Consider the following 22,926-nt stretch of genomic DNA (forward strand, 5'->3'; position numbering starts at 1 on the left):
CAAAGTTCAAAGTTGCTCCTCGCGCGACGCTCCCCCCCCCCCCTCTCGCGTCTTCGCGTCTTTTTTTATGCTCGTTAAAGATGGGTGGGGTGTTTCCTGTCTGCTTTGACGGCAGGCCTCTCGAGCGGGGTGATGTTATCACATGCGCCCTTCGAGCGACGGAAACGGGACGGCTCGTTTGATCTGGCCGCGTTCGTCGCCCCCGCTCGCGCGCTTTTGGCCGCGGTAAAACATACGATGCGCTGGGGGATTTTATCGATTTGGACTTCATACCGGAAGGACATGACGGCAACGGCGACGACAAAAACCCGCCGAGACTGTCCATATAATTACTATCGCAATAAAAAAATACGGCAGATCCCACGCACTCTGGGAATCGATGTAATGCGAAGCAGCCGGCAGAGAGCTGCTATATCGCCTTTTTTGTCTTTGAGACAAATGAAATCATTCATGCCATGGCATCTAGTTCACTATGTATCGCATGTTTGACATGCATGCATGTATATATAATCCGGTATATGCCATGCTAATGAAACGTATATTCTGGAATATACAATGCACAACCTGTCATTTATGTTCATGACGCACTAGTGTCATACCATACCAGTTTTGGTATATGTCCAGTTAACAAAACGGCCGGAAGCACTCTATGACAGTGTCATGTAAATCATGTCGTACATATATGCATGTCATGATATTCATGTCACTGCCTCTCATTTATGTTGGCCATACGGTCCCGTCGCGCCGTACCAATTTTGGTGTATATCAAGCGAGCGAAATGGCCCCCGAGGGCACCATGAGCGTAGCATGTAAATCATGTCGTACATGACTTGCATTCATAATTTTCAAGTTACCATCTCTGATTTACGTTCATCATACAGTCTCGTCGCGCAATACCAATTTTGGTGTATATCAAGCGAGCGAAATGGCCGCGAGGGCACCATGAGCGTGGCACGTAAATCATGTCGTACATGACTTGCATGTAATGATTTTCACGTTACCACCTCTGATTTACGTTCATCATACAGTCTCGTCGGGCAATACCAATTTTGGTGTATATCAAGCGAGCGAAATGGCCACCAGGGTACCATGAGCGTGGCATGTAAAGCACGTCGTACATGACTTGCATGTCACGATTTTTACGTTACCACCTCTGATAAACGTTCATCATACAGTCTCATCACGCAATACCAATTTTGGCGTATATCAAGCGAGTGAGATGGCCGCGAGGGCACCATGAGCGTAGCATGTAAATGATGTCGTACATGTTTTGCATGCCATGATTTTCAAGTTTCCACCTCTCATTTACGTTCATCATGCAGTCGCGTCGCGCAATACCAATTTTGATGCATATCACACGAGCGAAACGGCAGCGTTCGGACAAGGAGCGCGGCATGTAAATCATGTCGTACATGACTTGCATGTCATGATTTTCATGTTACGATGGGTCAGTTATGTTTGTCATACAGAAATGTCTCATCATACCAGTTTTGGTAGGTGTCCATTCATTTAAACGGCCACGAGTGCCCCGAGACCATATAATGTAAATCATGCTGTACATGGCAAGGTTGTCATGATTTGCACATTAGGATCTGTCAGTTGCGTTCGTCATACACAATTTTCACGCCATACTAATTTTGGTATATATCAAATTAACGAAACGGCCGCAAGAGCCCCAAGACCGTGGCATGTAAATCATGCTGTTCATGACATGCATATCATGATTTTCATGTTATGACCTGTCATTTACGTTCGTAATACGGTCATTTTATGTCATACCAGTTTTGGTATACATAACATTAACGAAACGGCCAGGAGAGCTCAAAGTCGTAGGCGGCTAGATAGATAGATACGCTCAAAGTCGCAGAAGTTCGCTAAGAAATGCTTCGCATTTAAAAAGATGCGGGGCACACCTTGCGTCAGACGCCACCGCGTGGTAGGAGACGCAGAGGGGTCTCTCCACGCGCCGCAGTTTAATAGAAAAAGAAATATCTGAGAACGTCAAGTTCTGCGTAGTCGACACTTGCAGCGCGCTGCTCAAACACAAAGCTGCAACAATTGTAACAATTTTTAGTTCGCGCTTGTCCTGTGTATACCTGTGCGTTCTTTTCGAGCGTCCTTCTTTCTGATTCAGCGGCGCACTGCAAGTTTCGAGCTGCTTGTCGTTCTTTGTGTGACATTCCCATTTCTTGCTATCGCATTCATTGCTTAGCCCTTGCGGCGAAACTGTGACTTTTTTTTCACACCTAAAAGAAATGATGGGAGGATAGCGTCCACACTCATCTCGCCTGACCATCGCCACGTTGCGATGAGAGGTGGTCCTTGTCGTCCTAGTAATTTGGCGGATTATCAACAAGCCCTGTGTCCAGCCCACACATTGAGGTTCACACGATGTATGTGCAATGTAGGCGTTTGTTGAATACGTGTACCTTTTGAAGAAAACTAGATTCGCACAGAATAGATAAACGAAAGAGAAAGAAGGAAAATAGAATGAAATAGAAATAGACAGGGAGAGAGGGAAGACCTTGCTAATTAAGATCATGATAATCAGGACAATGATAATTAAGAACATGCTAATTAAGACCTTTACAATTAAGGCAGTGCGAATTAACACAATCTAATTAAGGCATTGCTAATAATCTAGGTCGGCCACAACCTCCGCTGTTACTGAACCCTTGCAACACTAGCGCAAGCTGCCCAGAAGTTATTAAAATGCGTAGGCATTGTTTTCATGCGAAGCTTGTTATATAACTCACACATTGCGGTGGCGGCGTCGTACGCGAAAAACCGGGCACTGGCGAGTGTGGCGAGTGTGAAAGAAAGAAAGAAAGAAAGGAAGAAAGGAGAGTCGAACATCAGGCGCGCCCACACCAAGCTTCGCTTGCCCCCATTTTCCAGATAGCGCAAAGGCTCCCGAGATTTATTGTGTACACGTGTCTGTGTGCGGGTCCTCCCGGCGGCTTGCAAAACCTAAAACGTCCTAATCGCACATGCAACAGTGAGCGTGAAGGTGTTTTGACATTCGCGTATACTGTGAGTGCGCAGCTTTCAAGTTCGCCTCGCTCGTTTGCAAGTGGTGTAGTTACGGTGCGGTGTGTAAGCGCGCCCGTTACTGCAGTTTTCGCTTGTCTACGTGATAACAAGGGTGGAGCTAAAATGTTAACGAGGGTGCTTGGCTGTTCAACGTGCCACGGAATGGTGGACCACGCCCACTGAGTGCAGTGCGCTTGACGATAAATAGCGGTCGGCCTTCGTGTCACGCAAGTTTTCAAGCTCTGTCGCATATGATTTCAGTGCTTTACTTTACAAGCGAAGCTCTTTGTTACGAGTTACAGATTTCGGCGGCGGCGGCGTTGTACGCGAAAAAACCCGGCACTGGCGAATGTGTAGTTAAATACGGCCATCGAGGGTGCAGCGGTCAGGTGCGTACTTGTACGCACCGTTCTCCTGTAATTGATACACTCTCGATCGTGGGCTTGTCTGCGGTCAGCCGTGTCTGATATGGCAATTTGATCTTTCAGCGAGGTGACTTGTCTGTTCACGTTGCCACAATTCGTTGTTGCCTGGGTATGAACGCGCGGCCGTCGTTGTTTGCCTGTAGCAACTGAAGTATTGCGCTAGTAAGCGCACGTGGGTAAGGTCCAATTCCCAGCATGGAGGAAGGAAAAAGTTAGGAAACAGCATTGCACAATGCGTTAGATAGAAAGAAAAAACGTCCCATCATGTGATGTCATGATGACGTCACACGACGCAACGTCGAGAAAGAATGTGTCGTCGCGTCATGTGACGCTATGATGACGTCACATTCTTTGGCGAACTGTGACGTTGTTATGACGTATATAGGGTTGCGTCACCGCACGATGATTTTTTGCATCACTCGTTGTTGACGCCACTGCCTACGGTCACTTTTCGCGTTTGATGAGGCGTCTAAGGCTTTCGCCTTAATAAAGATCATCATCGTCGTCATCTAGACGCGTTTTCATTAGTTGATGCAACTCGCGCTTCTAAGCTTGGAGAGCACACACACCCCGTGAGTCTCGATAGTAAATGTCGTAACGAGAATTCCAAAGTTGTGGGCGTCGCTGCTTTCGCTGCTGTCGTCGTACGTGCATACCTGCGTATACCGTGACCGTATACCGTGACGCATGCGCAGGGTGTGGGCTTCGCGACCGTTATCGAGCAAGAGCCAGATCGACGATACAGTAGAATGCGGCTGTGCAACGGCTAATGGCATTCATGCTGGATCGCTGCGTTCTTTTTGGGGGCATATTCATGCCGCGGTTGGGAGGTCGGTGATACAGTTTTCTCGGCGCATATCGAACTCCTTTTCGTTTTTCTTTCTTTCTTTTTCGTTAATCTCTTCTACGTTCGCCTGGCGGTGTATAGGCTGCTGCAGGCCGGTCTCGTAAAACAGCGAGAGGGCCTCCTTAGGTGACCTAGTGTACGCAGAGTGTGCGTGCTCGCTTTTCCCACGTACCCGCCCAACCGTTGACGACCGTACGGGCTCCGCTATAGATACGAACGCTGCGCGCTTTGAAATATTGGCTGCCTAATTGTGTTTGATTCACCTCTGATTTAAGTTTTTACGCGTGGAGACACCTGTATCTCATAGCGAATGAAAAAGAAGCAGATGCTCAATTCGGTACGGGGCTGCTTGGTATTAGGTAGCAAATACTGAAGCAAAACTGAAGGCTCAGTAGCCTTTACTATGAACGAAGAATGCTACAATAGGCTCGGTTGCCTTTCCTGTGCACAAGAAATATGCTTCTGGAGGGATGAACGCGCGATAGCCTTTTCCATTTGCAAAGGAATGATCAGTAGGCTAAACTAGTAGACTAGTATGCACAGAAAACACATTTCAGGAGGACTGAAGGCGCAGTAGGCTTTCCCATGTTCAAGGAAGGCTTAGTAAGCTAAGCTAGTAGACTTTCCTATGCACACGAAACACATTTCCGGAGGAGTGATGGCTTAGCAGCCTTTCCTGTCTACGAAGGGGCGTTTTACAGTTAACTACATCTTGATTTTAGCGCTAAGAAAGACCAACACCTGAGAGACGACGGGACAAGCGCTTCATTCGTCTTTTTTATCGCCAAAATCGAGATGTTCGTCGTCAAGTATTCTCGAACTATCCCAGAAACAAGCTCTTAAGCTTCACTAGGCACAACGGTCTTTCCTATCTGTAAGGAAGGCTCGACAGGTCAAGCATTTTTGCCTATGTGCAGTAAATATGTTAGGCTGTAGATTGGTGCTGGACACGCTAAGACACTCTAATATCACGACGTCCGACTGCGTCCAACTACGTGACTGCGTTTCGACTGAAACGCGCGTTCCGAGCGTAGCAGTGGTATAAACGGGCGCGGTGGAAAGAAGGACACCGGCGGGCGCCCGTAGCTGTGCTTGGACGCTTATACGTGCCCCACCTGTGGGGCACTGTGTGTGATATGCAACGAAGGTCCCAATCCGACCTTGCTCGGGGCGCTGCGCGGTCAAAAGAATGAAGGGAGTGGTCGCGCCCGCCAGATGGGAGAAGGTTTTGGCCTTCCTAAATAGGAAAGCCTTATAGCTTCCACTGTTGTTGCCGCCGATTAGAAATGTGTGTCCACCCCCTCACTCTCTCCCACCCAATTATTGTCCCCCCCCGTTTTTTTTACCCAAGCCTGTTCCTCCACTCTTTCACGGTCTCTGCCAGTTTGCCTGTGGCTACAGGCGCTGCACGTTAATGTTTTCTGGAACGAGGAAGCATTATGCCGAGGCTGCCAACGGAGTGCGCGTAGAAAGGCGGATAAAAAAGAAAGTAAGGGTCGCGGGACACGAACTTTCACCCCATGTCTTTTACGGCGTAAGCGGCTATGAGCTCGCCACCACAGCCGATTTTCGTGGCGACGTTGTCCGCTGCTGCCGCCGGTGTCCGTCGCATCTATAACGCACAATGAGGGAAAAAATTCACATGCTCTCTTATATTCATTCGCCTAAGACGACTGTAAGGATGATGCTGCTGCTGCTGATGATGACGATGATGATGACCTACATAATTGGCTCACACTCACACTGGAAGATTGATGATGGTGTTCCTGGGATGATTGGCACTTACCCACTCAGGGGGGTCAGCCAAGAGTCGGCCGGATCATATAGTCGAAATTTTTAACTTCTACTAGAGGTTATCTTTGACAGATGCTTCCCTCTTGTTCCATCCCGCAGGAGGGAAAAAAGGATGCGCAAACTCTGTACTAGTCGATGTTTGTACAAAAGAATAAAACATAAAAAACAGAATGCGTCATGCATTTGTACAGACACGTGACGCTGCTTTGCCTAGCGCATACAAAAAGTACCGTAATAAGTTAAATGACGATTTGAAAAAAGCTAAGTCCTGCTACTATCAAGCCTTTTTTTTGCTAGAATACTTAATGAACCCAGAAAGCTTTGGAATGAAATTAATAATTTGTCTAACAACTCGAAAGTGAAACATCCTATTAGCATTGCAGCTTTTGCCAGTGGTAAAGCGGAAGTGGAAGCACTCGCAGAAATGAATGAATAATTTACGAATGTGGGCGATTTTCGAAGAAACGCCAGTTCCGAAACTTTTCATGTATCTACGCATAAAGCCGAAAGCTTGATACACTCAATTAGTTTACTTCCGACAAGCCCAGAAGAGGTGGAAAAATTATTGGGTGAAATTAGAAACAGTGGTTCGGCAGGAAAGAATGAGTTATATGCCCTACCTATTAACTATGTTGCGTCTTTTATATCTTTGCCATTAACACATATTATTAATAGAATGCTTGAAACTAGAATCTTCCCCTCAGGTCTTAGGCTTGCTCGCATATGCCCAGTATACAAGGGAGCGTTGTTGATGTAATTACAGGCCAATTTCGGTGCCTCCCGTGACATCAAAGTATGTCAAGATATCATTACACGCGTCTCGTTAATTTCACAAATAAGCAACACATAATAAATGACGCGCACTAGTTTTCCAGAAAATTAAAACCACTGAGCTACCTTTATTACATGTTAAAGATAAAATACTCTATGGCATTGAAAACAAACTTTACAGTGCAGGTCTTTTCATTGATCTAAGGAAAGCGTTTGATTGTGTTAAGCATGACATTTTGCTACTGAAACCTAATTATTGTGGTATTTGCGGTGTCGCCTTGGACATTTAAAAGAGTTATCTTTCTTGCATAAATCAGTGTGTCAAAATTGGTAATGTTATCTCCCCTACTACTACGATAAAACAAGGAGTGCTACAGGGGTCGATTCTGGGGCCCTTGTTATTTATATTAAATGTAAACGACCTATTTGATATTCCTAACTCCCCAAACTTGGTAATGTATACGCCTATGAAACTAATATCTTTTTTTTGCGCATACAATTATTCACATTAAGAAAATCATGAATAACTATCTTATTCAGCTCGATAGTTGGCTTCATGCAAATAAGTTAGCCTTAAACATAAAGAAATCCAATTACGGCCTATTTAAGCCCACGAACAAACCTTGTGACATTGAACTTACGTTAACGTTTCAGGACACCGCTTTAGAATGCGCAAGACTTGCGCAAGGTGTACGGTTTGAAGAAAATATGTCGTGGAATACACACATTAAAAAACTCACCTCAGAACTAAGCACAGCAGTTGGTTTAGTTTTCTGATTGTCGGATCTAATTCGTTTAGACCTAAAGAAGGCAATTTATTACGCGCAATTCTGCTCCCGTTTATTATATTTCACACTAGTTTAGGGCACCACATCGGCTACGAATTGCAAAAAACTGGAGTCAATGCAAGAAAAAGTGCCCAGGCTATTTGAGAATCATTTTGGTTAACCAAAAGACTTTCCAACTAATTCTTTGTTTTTTAGGTATGATTTGCCTAAAGCGAGTACATTATGTGACTATAAACTCCTCCTGAACGTACATAAACACAACCTGTTTATGGCACATAGCACATGCAACATCAGGACGTTATCCCCTACGCAATAAGCAGATACCAACACCGCGAACCTGTACAAATTATGGAAGGTCAGCCCTCACTTATCAAATACCCGCCCTAATAAATCGGGTATCTTCAAAATCAACGTCGATATCCCATTCCATAAATTCGAAGCACAAATAAGACTTTTTCTATCAAATGAGTGTAGAGCCGTTACAACACAAGCTCATATATATCCCTGCACAATCACTTTTGCATTGCTCTCTCTCTCCATATATATATATATATATATATATATATATATATATACACGCGAGAAGTCGTCTACATTTCCTGAATGCACACTTTGCTATATATGGGTGAATTTTACTGAAATATGCATTTTGCTGTAATGTGCATTTTGCTGTAAGGAAGCAAGGAAGGAACAAACAAGCGGAAAGACGGGGAAGTTAGCCAGCTCTTAGACGGCTGGCTACCCTGTGCTGGGGGAAGGGGTAAGGGGGATAAAAGATGATAGAAGAGATGTTACAAAAAAAAGAGAGCAAGAAAAGGACAAAGAGAGAAAAAAATTGTCTTGCTTTGTATAGCAGTTCCGCTATTTGAATTACCGAGTTAGATAAGTCGTGTCGCTTTTTTTTTCTGTGACTATTTATTTCGCTGCTGCCTGTACGGTCCTTCAGGTCCATTCAAGCTGTTTTTGACAGCTTTTTGCCCGGGGGAACCCCTAACTTTATTGCGTTGGAAAATAAAGCTCGAAGTTCAAAGTTTATTCACTCAATATGGTCGATAACGACCATCACCATAAACAATTTTCACTATACCATACCCACCATATTCACAGCTTCATTCGCTTCCATCCTCACAGGTCGGGAATGTTTTTCAGTTTTTATGTAGATATGTACACGTATACATACAAACGCATGCACGAATATACACGAAAGGAGTCGCCTCCCCACCGCACCCTTCGAACTAAAAATGCTAATTATGCCCCTCCGGGCTTCTGCCTCGCATTCTTGCAGCAGCTGTGTCTTTATCCACTTTCGTTTAATTGTCACGAGGCTGAAGCGTTCGCTCGTGGGTACTTATCGGCTTCTGTATATATATATATATATATATATATATATATATATATATATATATATATATATATATCTGAAAAAGATACTGCGTGAGCTCTAAAGCAGGATTCATTGTGCAGTTATGTGTGTGTTTCTCAATAGGGAAATGGCTCGGAGCATTACCTTGACCGGCGTTTGTTCCTGGGGCCACACACACACACACTCACGCATCACACATCAGTTCGGCGAAAATATCGCGCGTGCCCACAAATGCCTCGCTTTTTTGTTTGTTTGTTTGTTTGTTTGTTTGTTTGTTTCAGTCGCCCTCGCAAGAAAAACGTCGAAGGGAAAGGGGGAAGCTGCGAGCCGACACAAGTATCACCTGTCGCTGGGATCAAAAGCCCTGATTGCTGACCGATACGCCGCTGTCATATAAGTCCGCAACAGCTCCACCACGCCTCTGCCTATTATATTAGTGTCGTACTCTCTCTCTCTCTCCTTTGTCTTGTAGACCTGTTTTGTATTGATTTTTCTTTGCCTTGTACACAGGATATGCTCTGCTATATAAGCAGGTGCCCGTGCCGACAGAAAGTCAGTTTCCGTACCGAGACAGCCAAAACCTCAAATCTTCACCATGAACTCTCTTGTAAGTATGGTGCTTCGAACGTAGGCCCCGTGGTGCCCTCTTGAGCTCTTGAGGACGACGTATTGAGGATCGAGTCGTAGATGATTGCCAAGGAACGAGTTGTGGAAAGTTTATATAGGTGTCGGTTAATCGTGTTTTTACTGAACGCTCGCTTCAGTACAAGCGAGTCCGCCGCGGTGGCGTAGCGGTTACGGTGCTCGGCTGCTGACCCGAAGGTCGCGGGTTCGATTCCGGTCGCAGCGGTCGCATTTCGATGGAGGCGAAATGCTAGAGGCCCGTGTACCGTGCGATGTCAGTGCACGTTAAAGAACACCAGACGGTCAAAATTTCGGGAGCCCTCCACTACGGCGTCCCTCATAATCATATCGCGGTTTTGGGACGTAAAACCCCAAGAGTTATTATTATTATCAGTACAAGCGAATTGGATTGTGCAGTTTTAGACGATAACAACGGCCTGATGATGTGGAATGTCAGTCTTAGGTTGTAGTAGCTTTCTATAGAGCCAGCTCCTGGAAGGAAGCGGGAATTCGGAAGGGTGATGATGGATTAGACAAAGCTTCACGCATGAGATCGAATCTATTTGCGCTTCTCAGAGTTATTAACGCGACAGCTTTAAAGAGCTCGTTTCGCAGAAATTCCAGTGTCGGCAGCAGCGTCGTTCGTTGTGAGCGCTTTGTCAGTGAACGAAGAATTGAGATGGAGTCAAATAAATAAATAATATATATATTCGGTTCGAGTGGGCATGGAACACAGGCCTTGTGCGTGGGAAGCAGGTGCTCCACCACAAAGCCAAGCCAGTGCTTGAAGCTGTTTCGAAAAAAAAAAAAAACCTATACTAATGTCATGTAGTGCAAGAAGTCTCCTTAATGCATGTAATATTTCGTGGCGAAAGCGTGGAATCGCACCGGGCGTCAAAACATGGGAATTGCGCAGCTAGTGGGTGGTTTAAAGGCCCACCCATTACAAAGGGCTCAGGCATGATTAATCGTCGGCAACAGCATCAACAACGTTTCCAGCTGCGCAGGTGCACGCGTGTTGTCTTACGGAAGCGTATAGTTGTTACTTCGCCAGTTCGCAAAAAGGAAGAATCATGGCGTAGTGGGCACTTCGCAACTGTACTTGCAGCAGGCATTCTAGGATAGTTTAAAAGGGCCTGTGTTACGCGCAGAGACGTTCCTTTTCTTGCGGCACGGTGTCCATCGAGAAGCGAAGTTAGGCTAGCGATTGAGAAGGCGATGCGGATGGGGCCCGATTACTCTATCGCGTTCTATACTCTGTTGGATACTAGTGTGATTAAGTTCATTTCGGTATAGCGTCCCTTTTCCCCTTTCTCTCTTAGCTCGTCGTCGCCCTTCTGGGCTTTGTTGCCGTCGCCACTGCTTATCCCCACAAGTTCGCCGGCGGATTCGGCGGATACGGCGGCTACGGACACGGCTACGGCTACGGCCTTGGCCATGGCTACGGCCACGGCTACGGCCATGGCTACGCCGTCGCTGCCCCCGTTGTGAAGGTCGCCAACTACAGGACCGCCGCCTACGGCAGCCATGTTAACCACGGCCTCACCTACGCCGCCCGCGGATACGGCGGATACGGCTACGGCCATGGTGGATACGGTCACGGCGTCGTCGCCGCTGCCCCCGTTGCCGTCGCCGTCGGCCATGGTTACGGCCACGGCTATGGTCTCGGCCACGGCTACGGTCTCGGTTACGGCCACGGTTTCGGCCACGGCTACGGCCACTACTAAGCGCAGACTGTGAGCACCCGTGTTGCCGCCTCGGGGCATCAGTACACCAGTGAGTATTCCACGTGTTACCTACTTTCCTTTATAACCCGCCATGGTGGTCTAGTGGTTATGGTGCTCGACTGCTGACCCGAAGGTCGCGGTATCCAATCCTGGCCGCGGCGGCCACATTTTCGATGGAAGCGGAAATGATGAAGCCCGTGTACTCCCGTTGAATACTTTCTCAAAAGCTCACAGGTTAATTGGCCAGATGTTTTGCAGTGCCAACATTATAGAGTGCTTTAGCAGTGCCAGTTTGTACCCCGGTGTTTGTCACTGGATTAATCCCGACGGTATATAAAAGTATTTTTCAATTATTGGTTACTCCTATATGTTAATTGGTGTTAGACACAACCGAATAATTCGAATAGACAATTAGAAAATTAGGGAAAGCATAGAGGACGTTAATTGTTGTCTTTAACTGTGGTGGGATCATTGATCCCACCACAGATTTTTCGTTCACTTCAATTCGTTTCAATTTATGTCACAATTAGTGCTCTACACTTAAACACGACAATTAAGGTCATCTAAGCGTTCCATGGCCTAATTGTCTATTCGATTAATTTGGTTGTGTCTAGCGTATAAACGAGCCCCTCGGAATAAAAGTCTCCTTCTTTCGTTCATTAATTGGTATATGCCGACCGTGTGTTTCCTTCTTCATTGGACCAGTGGGGAGTAGTGGCGATTGCCCAATTTCTCTGGCGCATACGCGCCGAGTGTTTTAGCGCACATAGGAACGACGAATGGTTGTTTCCCGTAGCCGTATACAACTTCGCTGTAAAATAAGCTGGAGTTCAGGGGAAGATGGAGTCTCGAAGAGATGATAAATCCTTGGACCGCGGGGTGTCGCCAACGTTTCGACCAGGGGACCTGTCCTCTTCAAGGCTGCGACAATTGGAGCCTTGAAGAAGGTAAGACAGCTCATCGAAACGTTGACGACACCCCGCGTTCTAAGGATTTTTCAGCGCTCTAAAATAAAAGTCACAAACGGAAGTGTGTCGATGCTCGCAACGACACTAACATGATTCTTTTGCTTAATGGTACATATGGGAGTGGGAGGACACAGGTTTAGGCTGACGTTCTCTTATACCATCACGCAGGTTTGGACTCTTCAACCCTGAGCCAAGACTGGATGCATAGCGAGGGCCTCAAAGAGCTCGTCTGAAAACACGACGATTCCGCCAGGCCGTACGAAGTGTCATCGGGTGTGCGACACGGACTGTGCCGACTAGCACGAAGCGTCGATGAAATGGAGTGATTGGACTGTTCGTCGCTTCTCACTAGTCAGTGAGTTTTAGGAATATAATAAAATAACTAGACACCTATTGAAAAATTGCACCTCTCTGCCTCATTGACTTACGCCTGGTTTCGTGTAAGTTCTCGTTCTGTTCTTTCGTCTTATGTGCCTAGAGAGAGGAGGGGGGCAAGGGCTTGCCAGGAATTGTTTCTGCTCTGTCGGGGGGGGGGGGGGGGGAGGGGTTCACCCGGATTTACTCAGACTCAGACTAACGGCTCGATCTAAGTCTGAGTGAGTCGACTCATGAGTGTTTGCCGATGTGATCTGTACTGTTACAACCAATATCAGACACAACGAACTAGTGTATGATCCTGATGCTACTTTGTTATTTCGATTGTACGTGTTTAAAAAATAATGTAGACGGCTTAAAGCACTACGTACTCTGCTGTGGGAGAGCAGCAAGCAATCCCACGGCCGGGCTAGGGAGGAGACTCGATGCGCGGACATGCACGGCCTGCGCTTCCCTCCCTAGAAAAAAGTTACAGGGTCTCTTACGCATTCACCTGAGACGGCTCGAAGGCGAAAGCCATCTTCTTTTTCTTCTCAATCGATGTATTGGTCCTGCCCCGCCATCCTCCAAAAGCTTTCTGCACCCAACGTGGTTTTGCACAGCCTCCGTGCTCGGCCTACCTATGACCAAGCCAAGATGTCATGTGATGATGTCATCATGTGACGTTGCGTCACAACGACGTCATGACAGCATAATGACGTCACAAATTTTGGCGATCTGTGACTTCACGATGACGTCATCACGTAATGATGATCTTTTGCATCACTCGTGTTGTCCCCGACGCCGCTGCACGCCGATGGTCAATTTTCGCGTTTGATGAGGCATGTAAGGCTTTCGCCTTAATAAATAGACACGCGCGTCTCCCCACTAGCCCGGCCGTGGCTGACCAAAAGGAGCTTTAGAAAGAATGGCTGGAGTGGAAATTATGCCTCAAGAGTGAAGCCGTACTCATCCTAACAAGCCGGCCGCAGCCGCCATTATGGTAGGGCATGATAAAATGTCTGCGCTGGAAAACGGAGCGTTTTCCTCCCACGCCCTAAAAGTTTATTACAGCAAATTTTTTACGTATCGGTACTGCTTAATGTGTGTCTTGGTGTTACTGGTTTGCCCAAAAAAACCTCAAAGTCTTGGTAAAATTTTATTGGAGATTAAGTTGTGAATAATCTGGATGCGTTAGTTTCCTCGGGAACAACGATCTGTTATTTTAGAATTAACCTAGGCTCTGCACCAACAGTGCGGAACAGCTTTATCTCTAAGCGGACACAACCCAAAAACAGCATGTTTCCGACATAAAGGGTGCTCAAGCGCTGGCTTCGCTTTTGCCGTTAACGCATTGCCAGAGCTTCCACTCCAGTATTTTAGATGCGAAGCAGCTTATGGCGGAGTTCAATCCGGTGGTGGTGTGCGGTGTGACCACCCTTACTGCGCATGCGCAAACCCTCTCTCTCACTCTCCTCCTTTACGCAAGTGTTCGGTCGCCTTCTCTCTCCTCTCCCGTGCTGCAGCCGCGGTGCAGCCTCTCCCCGCACGTGATGCGCCCGCGCATGCGCGTCATCTCCCCCTCTCTCTCCTCTCCTACGCTCCCTCACTCTCGCGCGCCTCATTCTCTCCTGCGACGAGTAGGCAGCAGCGACGCCTCCGGCGTCTTGACGTGGCACGAGCAAACGTTGGCACGAGCGGCCGATGGCCGCTTCTGTTACCAATGACATGGACTGCAGAGAGGCAGACGCACATGATCTTGCGACTTTGCAGGAGCCGAATACAGAAAAAAAAATTACACCATCTCCCGCTCATGCTAACCATCTCCCCGCTGCTTCGCATCCACACATTCTTCTCTTTAGCGGGAGATGGTGTAATGTTTTAACACGAAAGTGTTTTATGCCGGGGTCCACCAAGTACATCCGTCACGGATATGACGTTGATAAAATGGACGCCAACGGGTGAGAAAGAAAAAAAACCAAGAAAAAGATACCCCGCTGGGAATCGAACCCACGACGTTGCGGCCGCGACGGCAAGCGCCCGACGCTCTACCGACTAAGCCAACTCCGGAGATGCTGGGCATGGCGCGAACGCGCGTTATATCTTTCACACCTTCTCTTTCGCGGCGGGCGGAGCGGGGCGGTGCCGCCGTCTGTGAGAGGTGAAAAGAAGTAATGCTTCACGATCGACACTTACTAGCGCTTACTCCGAGATTGCACGTGATATCGGAGGTCATGGTTAAAGCGTCTCGATACCAGAGAGGTAGACTGGCCACGCTGGCGTCGCCGAGGCACCCTTGACGCAGTTACGTTCTTTGCCTTTGGATTCGTGTTAGCGTGCGTCGGCTCATCGGAGTAGTGCAGCTTCCACGTGCACGAACGGGATTTCTCTGCCGCCGACTGCTTCAATTGCGAGAGCACCGACTAACAAAACTGCTGCAATATGCGTTGCAGAAAGGACGCGATTTCGACGGGCGAATGTCGTGCCTTGGTGAAGCGAGAGCAGCGCATGCGAGACAGAGGCCAGCGGGACGCACGCGTTTGCGGCTCAGGCTACGAACCTCTACCTCCCGCGTTGCTGAAGTGCAGTGTGTGTTATGTATGCATGAGCACAGGCGTCGGCTACCCATTACTAGAAAGCGCACACCGTGCCGTTTCTCTCCTTAATAGACGACGCTTTGAAGAAGTGCATACCGGGTACCAATGTTGATTATGAACTTGTTGATATCATCCTTACGCGCGATTCACGATTCGCTGTGTCCAAATATATGTTCACACCGTCAGCTACCACGATGGTTTAATCATGATCATGGGCGTTAGTCGTCGCGATAGAGACATGATGTCAACATGGGTGCATCCACGTCAAACGGTGCTATAGCTGCCAAACACGAATAGACATTGTACAAGCTCTCATATATCATAAGCACTACTTCTGTGAAGACACGTTTCACTTTCGTGTTATACCGATTCCTATGACGGAGGGATCAGCCATGTTTTTTTTGTAAGACCTCCTGGGCAGACCCTAATAGATAATAACAAGCTGTTTGGAACAAAAGGTGAAGGATTCAGAGTTTTTTACGCACTCGACTATGCGAGAGGGGTAGGCTGTCCCTGATTCTGGGGCCGCGTTCTTACGAAAGATGACACCCACTGATCTATTCGAATCTTCTCCCGAGAAGCCAGAGATAGCGGCTGATAAGTTCGGTCACTTCTTCGCACGTTTTCCTAAGAATGCGTGTGCTCGTAAACGAACTTGCTCTCTTAAACAATCGGTTCCAGCGTCTGCTTATTTGCCCGCGTTGTCGAAGGAAGATCTCAAGAGACAACACACGGGGTGCCTTATTCATCCACCTAAAACGACTCGAAGGCGTACGCCATCTTCTTTTTCTTCTCAGTCGATGTACTGATCCTGCCCCGCTACCCTCCGAAAGCTTTCTTCACCTCACCTGGTTTTGCATTGCCTCCGTGATCGGCTTGGTTTTGGCCAAGCTACGATGTCAGCTGATGACGTCATCATGTGCCGTTTCGTGACGTCATGATGACATCACAAATTTTGGCAATATGTGATGTCATCACGTGATGGTGATTTTTTGCATCACTCGTGTTGTCCCCGACGCCGCGGGACGCCGGCGGTCAGTATTCGCGTTTGACAAGGCATCTAAGGCCATCGCCTTAAAAAAAATTATATTCGACGATTTAGAGCCCAATATACTCTGCTACGCGAGAGCTGCAAGCTCTCCCCATGATAAACATTGCTTTCTCAATTTCGTTAACGATGAGCACCTACAAGCGCTGTAGTTGACCTTAATTACCATATATGCATACGTTTGTGTCCCTGGTTTTGCGACTCAAATGTGAACGTCCCGGCAAATTTCGACAGAGATTTGACAGCAGTGCTGAGCCAAACGATGTACTTTTAGGCAGACGCGAAGAACATTTATTTTCTAGTACGCCTACGCACATTATATTGCAGGCCCCGCACAGCCTACAGGGACGAATGTCCATGGCGCGGGGCCACACCAACCATGTACCACATTACGTGGAAGGGCACGCTACACGACCTAGAACACCACAACATGAACACCGCGAGCGAGCAATGGGAGGCACTCCTGTCCAGCTCGGCTCTCGACGATCAGATCTGGCTGGTCCAGAGGGCAGTGAGGTTTTCAAGAGCCAGGGGAGCTCTGGACCAGGGGCCCCGACCATCAGCAAAGCCCCTTCGGGCCAATCCACAAGGGCTCTGCGCGTTTTTGCATAAAGTTTGTCATCATCATCTAGCAGGCTCTGACACTCAGGCTACTTTAGGTCGGGGCGTACACGTACACTAACCCCGCGCTATTGCGCAGGATTTATCCAGAAATACAGTTAACTAATGCGTGTTCATTATGCGCGGATATCGCGAATCGAGAACATACGCTCTAGCGGTGCCCCGCGTTACGCGACGGCGAAGTCATCACGCCGTCAAAATGGGAAGCTGCTATTACCAGCTCCGGACTCGAAGAACAGCTGTGGGCAGTCCAACGGGCCCGCGACGCAGCAGAGAGACTTGGTCTTTCTGTTCCGACGTGTGAGCGGCCCGCAACATGCTATAGGGTGTGTTCTGAGGGACCAAAATAAATTTTCTTCATCCATTCATCCATCCATCCATCCATCCATCCATCCATCCATCCATCCATCCATCCATCCATCCATCCATCCATCCATCCATCCATCCATTCATCCATCATCTAGCATGCTTCATGATATTTTTATCAGCCAAATAGAAATTACTTAGGCTTTCAGCAGAAACCAGCAGTCACGTTTTTGTTACAGTGGTGAAGGGCAGGAATACCGCGGCTCTATGCGTGAGGCGTACAGCTTTTACTTAGCTTGACGAAGCCGGCCGCCGCCACTTCACCACATGAATCGATTAATGACATAAATGAGCCGGATTCACTAATGAACCGGATTGAGTTACCACGGACAGGCTGGTCGACGTTTCTATACGTGGATCTATCCTTGTCATGCTTGACAGGATTAGTCGTTGACTTTATTTAATTTGATTTATTGATTTACATTTACACACACGTACAACATAGTGGTAAATGGAGGTGGATGTGGGAAAAAAACCGCACAAACGCGGCCTGACGTCACGTGACCACACGTCACGTCGTCTCGCTGTCGTTACTTGTCATCTGCAAAAGAAGAAACGTCGTACGTAGTTACACACCCCATTGGTCGGACAATCAAGTGGTCGATGCAAACTGCTGGGACGTAGCGAAAAAAAAAAAAAGCTGTACGCGTTTAAAATATTAGGCGTAGCATTATAAGGACTGCCAACTGGCCAGAACATGTCAGTACACTGGTGGAAGTGGAAAGAGTGAATTATAGTGACAGAATCGAGCATTATTTTCGCGTTTTTAATATAACTGATATTTTTAAACGACGTTTGAAAGTCACGAAAACCGGCACGTCGCGTCGGCAGCCCGACTGCCCGAAGGAGTCTTTCGGATTGCTGTACGTAGTCCGCTACTGTTTCGGCGCTCAGAAATTCGTGCTTAAAGTTACACTCTCTATATTGTCACGCATCCCCGCTTAATTATGCTTATTATGAATTAAAAGGTGTTGACTCTTAGAAGCGGCGCTGCCTTCGCGGCAACTAGTGGAATGATGCGCGCGGCGTGCACGCATGCGCTGCGGACCTCAGCGCACGAATACGAACCGCTCTCGCGCTCACACCTGAACTGTTTGCCAAGTGTGTTGCGTTTGCGACTATGTCAGCCCTAGAGACCGAAACATTGTGATAAAATAAACTTAGGACGCTTGAGCTTCGCCTTCAAGAGTACAATGCAATAGCATAATCGGGCCCCATTCGCATCGTCTTGTCTATCGCTAGTTTGGCTTCGCTTGCCGGTGGACACTTCAACCGCGCCGTAAGGAAAGGAACGTCTGTGGGCGCAACATTGCCCGTTTGAAACTACCCTACAATGCCTATTGCAAGCACATTTGCGAAGTGACCACTACGCCAACATTCTTCTTTTTGCGAAATGGCATCCGCTCGCTCCTGTCTTCCGTAGATTTGTGTCTGACTCCGGACGTTGGCGTTTCGCTGTCTCTTCGCTGGCTCGGACAGACGAATAAGCCCTTCGGCGACGCTGGCGTTCACGGGCAAGCGCGCGCTGGCGTTCCAAACGTGCTGCCTGCTCTGCTTACTGTGTATCAAACGTGGGACCTGCGTAAAGCCAACGCGAATTGTAAAGTGTGGGATTGGGCTAGTTGGTATTCCATTATTAAACTGCTCAGCGCTAAAATTTTACACGGTACACATACAAACGACGCTTGTCCTCGTCGTTGTATACAAATGCGCTTGTCCTCGTCGTTTGTATGTGTACCGTGTAAAATTTTTGCGCTGAGCAGTTTAATAGCGAAACGTAAGACGACGACAGAATGGTCCCTCAAACTGCTCGGCGATTAAAAGTAAGGAACAAAGCGACACTTGTAGCGCATTATGACAGACACGGACGAAGAAAGTGAAGGTAGGATGGTGCGCTTACTTCAAACAGACTGTTTAATGAGCCAAAGTGGCACATATGCGTTGATCAATTGCGACGTAAATGTGCCACTTTGGCTGGACCAGTTGGCCCAGCCTGTAGCCTCACCCACTGAGGCTACAGGCTGGGCCAACAAAGCAAAAAAAGAAAAAAAGACTTAGGGGAGGGAGCAGAATGCATAAAGCACATGAAATGATTCACATTGTCACGTGCAGAGCCACGCCACTGTGTTTTTGTTCGAAAAATTAGGGTAGTTTCGCACTAAGTGGTGCCAAGCCTGAAGGATGTGCGGAGCTGGGCAGCCTTCTTTGTTTCTCTTCGGTTTTCTCTTTATTTGTTTCCTCCTCTCTTTGTTCCTGTTTCTCTTTTTCCGTTTTTTTCTGTCTTTTTTTCTCTCTTTATTTCTATGTTTCTTCCTATTTCTTTTCCTTTCACTCTCTCTCTTTCTATTTCTCGCTTGCTTCCTCTCTCTCTTTTTTTTTATTCGTGGGTTTGCCTGCGTTACGCCAAGCGGACAACAGCATACGACAGCCGGGGCCCTTTAAGTGCTCCTCACTTAAAAAAAACGCCAGGCATGCGCTGGAACCGCAGCACAGTCACAGCGAAAGCTGGAAGAGCGGCGTTTCTAGAGCCCGTTGTAAGCTCTCTTGGGACTACTAATACAAGTAAACCAGCAAGGTACCTACTACGACATAAATCACAATTTTTGTGAAGTTAAGAAGCACCTACTAAGCCATTATTCGTCATTCTGCGGAGAAGCGAGGCACCAGATACACGTCTGTAAGGCATTATGTGGACTTTGTTGACGCGACGACTGATGACGATGAAGAATTATGGCTCAGCCCTTTGTAATGGGTTGGAAGATTTAAACGGCCCACCAGGTATGCAATTTGAATTGGGTGACGCCCGGTCGCTATTTCCCACTCCCGCCATGCTGTATAACATACGTTGACGTGGGAGAGAGGGGGGGGGGGGGGGGAAGAACTTTACTGAGACCCCGAGTGAATGGATCATGCGCTTATGGGCTTCCTTGGCAACCAATACAAGTGCACTTGCGAGGAACCCACTACGCTATAAATCATTGTAATTTTTGAGAAGTAGAGAAGCAGGCACTATGCCATTTTTCGTAATTCTACGGAGAGCCGTAGTACCTGCTAAACGAATGCAAGGCATTATGCGCACTTTGTTGATGCTGTGCCTGATGACGATGAAGAATTATGGCAGAGCCCTTTGTAATGGGTTGGAAGCATTCAACAACCTACTCGTTGCGCAATTCGCATTGTGTGATGCATGGTTACAGAATTCGCCTTGGGCGACGCTTTGTGCTTATTTTACTCTTCTACCAGGCGATATTGCATATTTTAATGTGGTTCCTTCCTGACATGAAGCCTGTATAGGACCTTTTTGCAAAGCAGTTTCAAGCACCGGCATGGCTCAGAGGTTGAATACTGGGCTCTCACGCAGAGGGCCCAGGTTCGAACCTCGTTCCTTCATGGAATTTTTTTCTTATTTCGCTTTTTTGTTATTTCGAGTGATAGTGGTTACGGACACCAGCGGCGTCGGCGGCGGACAACTATGGCGCCAAAAACGGCCGCTGAAACGATCTCATAACAGCTTTCGCTGTAAAAAAAGCAAACGTATATGTAGCAGCTTCGCTCATTAAACATTCTGTTGGAAGTCAGCGCATTGTCCTAAGTTCACTTTCTTCGTCCGTGCCCTTCATAGTGCGCTGCAAGTTTCGTCATGTTTTTTACCAGCACCAAGCCCATTCTTACATCCTCTCAAAGTAAGAAAGTTGAGGTTACAGGATGTTCGATTCGTAATAACCGGGAATAACCACCCTTACAACCGGGTGTTTTGTTCCTTTGGGTGAACGTGAAATTCTCAGAAGTATATGCCAGCGCGACAGCTAAAAATGACCAATAGCTTTTATATATGCACGTATATTTAAATATTTATAAGCTATGTTCTCCTTAGCTAAATATATAAATGTTTTATGTTGAAATTATGCAGGCAAAGAAATGGGGCAACGCGTGTCGCCTAATGCGTAGGTCAGATAGCAGGTGGTCCGTTCTATAGTGACTGAATTGGTGCCAAGGGAAGGGCGTTCTCTTTATTTTTTCTTTTCACATGCGGCGCACTTTTCGAAATCCGAGCAGGCATCGCTCCCCCGACCTTGTACCTGTGGTAGCGTACAACGTGGTCGCCATGGAGTGAGTGAACGTGACTGCAGGGTACTTATTTATTTTTTTTTTTTAGGAATGAAATGTACACCCGGCGACAAAAGTTTACGGGACATGACCTCCACGCTTTTGAAACGTGAATTTTCTGCTTTGTTAGTATATCGACGCTTACAACATAATGGATTACTGTGTAGAGAGAGTCCGCGTCTGTGGTACTGTGGTTACGGTTCCCGCCTGCTGATCCGAAAGTCGCGGGTTCGATCCCTGCCGCGGCGGCCGAATTTCGATGGAGGCGAAGCGTTAGAAGCCGGTGTACTGTGCAATGTCAGTGCGCGTTAAAGGACACCAGATGGTCAAAATTACCGGAGCCTCATCAGCTGCAGCCTTGAAGAAGACAAGCCCGCTGGTCGAAACATTGGCTCCAATTGCTGCGAGAGAACACAGCTTTATTGCCAGAGACTGTGGGAGTCGACGTTATGCGAACGAGTCTGCCAAGAGCGGCTTGTACTTTTCGTCGGCGAAACTAAACCGTGCCGGGAGTCGCCGAGCGAGCGAGACCACTCCACAATCAGCGTTTTACGAACCTCCTGTCGCGTTTCATCCCCCGGCGTCACCCGTCGTCGCTCCGTGCTTACGCTGACGAGAGTGACAAGCTAAAGCGCCCCGCTCCTGGCATGAACGAAAGGAGGGGAACCGATCAAGGGCTCGCTTTCTTTGTTAGACGCAACGTAATGAAACCAAGAGACAATGAAGCGAGGAAAAGTATAGGGAACATTATTTGTAGTCATTTTTCTGTAGTGTAGTAATTATGCTATAAATGTAAAGACACTAAAGAACCAAACCTGCCGAAGGTTTTAAGTTTGGTCCCTACCGGCGGAAAGTTGTCTTTTCTTCAACTATAATTTCTTTACATTTATATCGTAATTGCTGCACTAATCGTAAACGCTACAACTAATGTCCCCTATATCTTCTTTGGCTTCATGCCTCCATCCCTATCCCATTCCTCTCTTTCTTACTTTTCTGTCTCCCCTTACCCCTTCTCCAGTCCAGGGTAGCAAACCAGATATGTTTTCTGGTTAACTCCCCGGCCTTTCCGCATTACATTTCTCTCTGTCTCTTGTCTGTTGGCTTCACTAGACTGCTATTGACATGCCATATCTCGGCACCGCTCTGCTTGACAGGAGATGTTTTTATATAAAAAAAGTGTGGCTACCTTATGAGAAGACGAGAGTCAAAGGACACCGTTGTGACCACTGCGGTAGCACGAAAGCGTAATCATGCAATTTATGCCATTCATGTCAAGACTTACACATCGAATGCATGTACTGCGATGACATAACATGGATGTCATTAGATGCCTACATCCCGTGCCATCTCATGGCATGGCATTAGCAGAGTGTGACGTTGGGCGAGTTGGTGCATAGCTTAATAAAATATTCGTGGCCCAAGTGACACAAGCGAGAAAACAAGGGAAGACAGGCGCCCTATCCTGTATTCTCTTGTTTTCTTGCTTGTTTCAG

The 22,926-nt window shown here is 47.4% G+C and overlaps 1 protein-coding gene across 2 annotated transcripts in view; it reads left to right on the forward strand.

Moving 5' to 3' along the window:
• The window catches only part of LOC119400088 (COP9 signalosome complex subunit 1), a 125,906-nt gene that overhangs the window by 96,465 nt on the left and 6,515 nt on the right, over positions 1 to 22,926 (forward strand). Inside the window, exons 14-15 of one of the 2 annotated variants that reach the window (XM_037667016.2) lie at positions 10,968 to 11,421; positions 12,509 to 12,741. In XM_037667016.2, coding sequence (XP_037522944.1) covers positions 10,968 to 11,372 — 405 coding nt within the window. In that variant the 3' untranslated portion in view covers positions 11,373 to 11,421; positions 12,509 to 12,741. Of the gene's footprint in view, positions 1 to 10,967; positions 11,422 to 12,508; positions 12,742 to 22,926 lie in introns of those variants that run through there. The other variant, XM_049417961.1, reaches the window with a different exon arrangement.

The sequence above is a fragment of the Rhipicephalus sanguineus genome, chromosome 7 (genome assembly GCF_013339695.2).
Source record: "Rhipicephalus sanguineus isolate Rsan-2018 chromosome 7, BIME_Rsan_1.4, whole genome shotgun sequence".
NCBI classification, from domain to species: domain Eukaryota; kingdom Metazoa; phylum Arthropoda; class Arachnida; order Ixodida; family Ixodidae; genus Rhipicephalus; species Rhipicephalus sanguineus.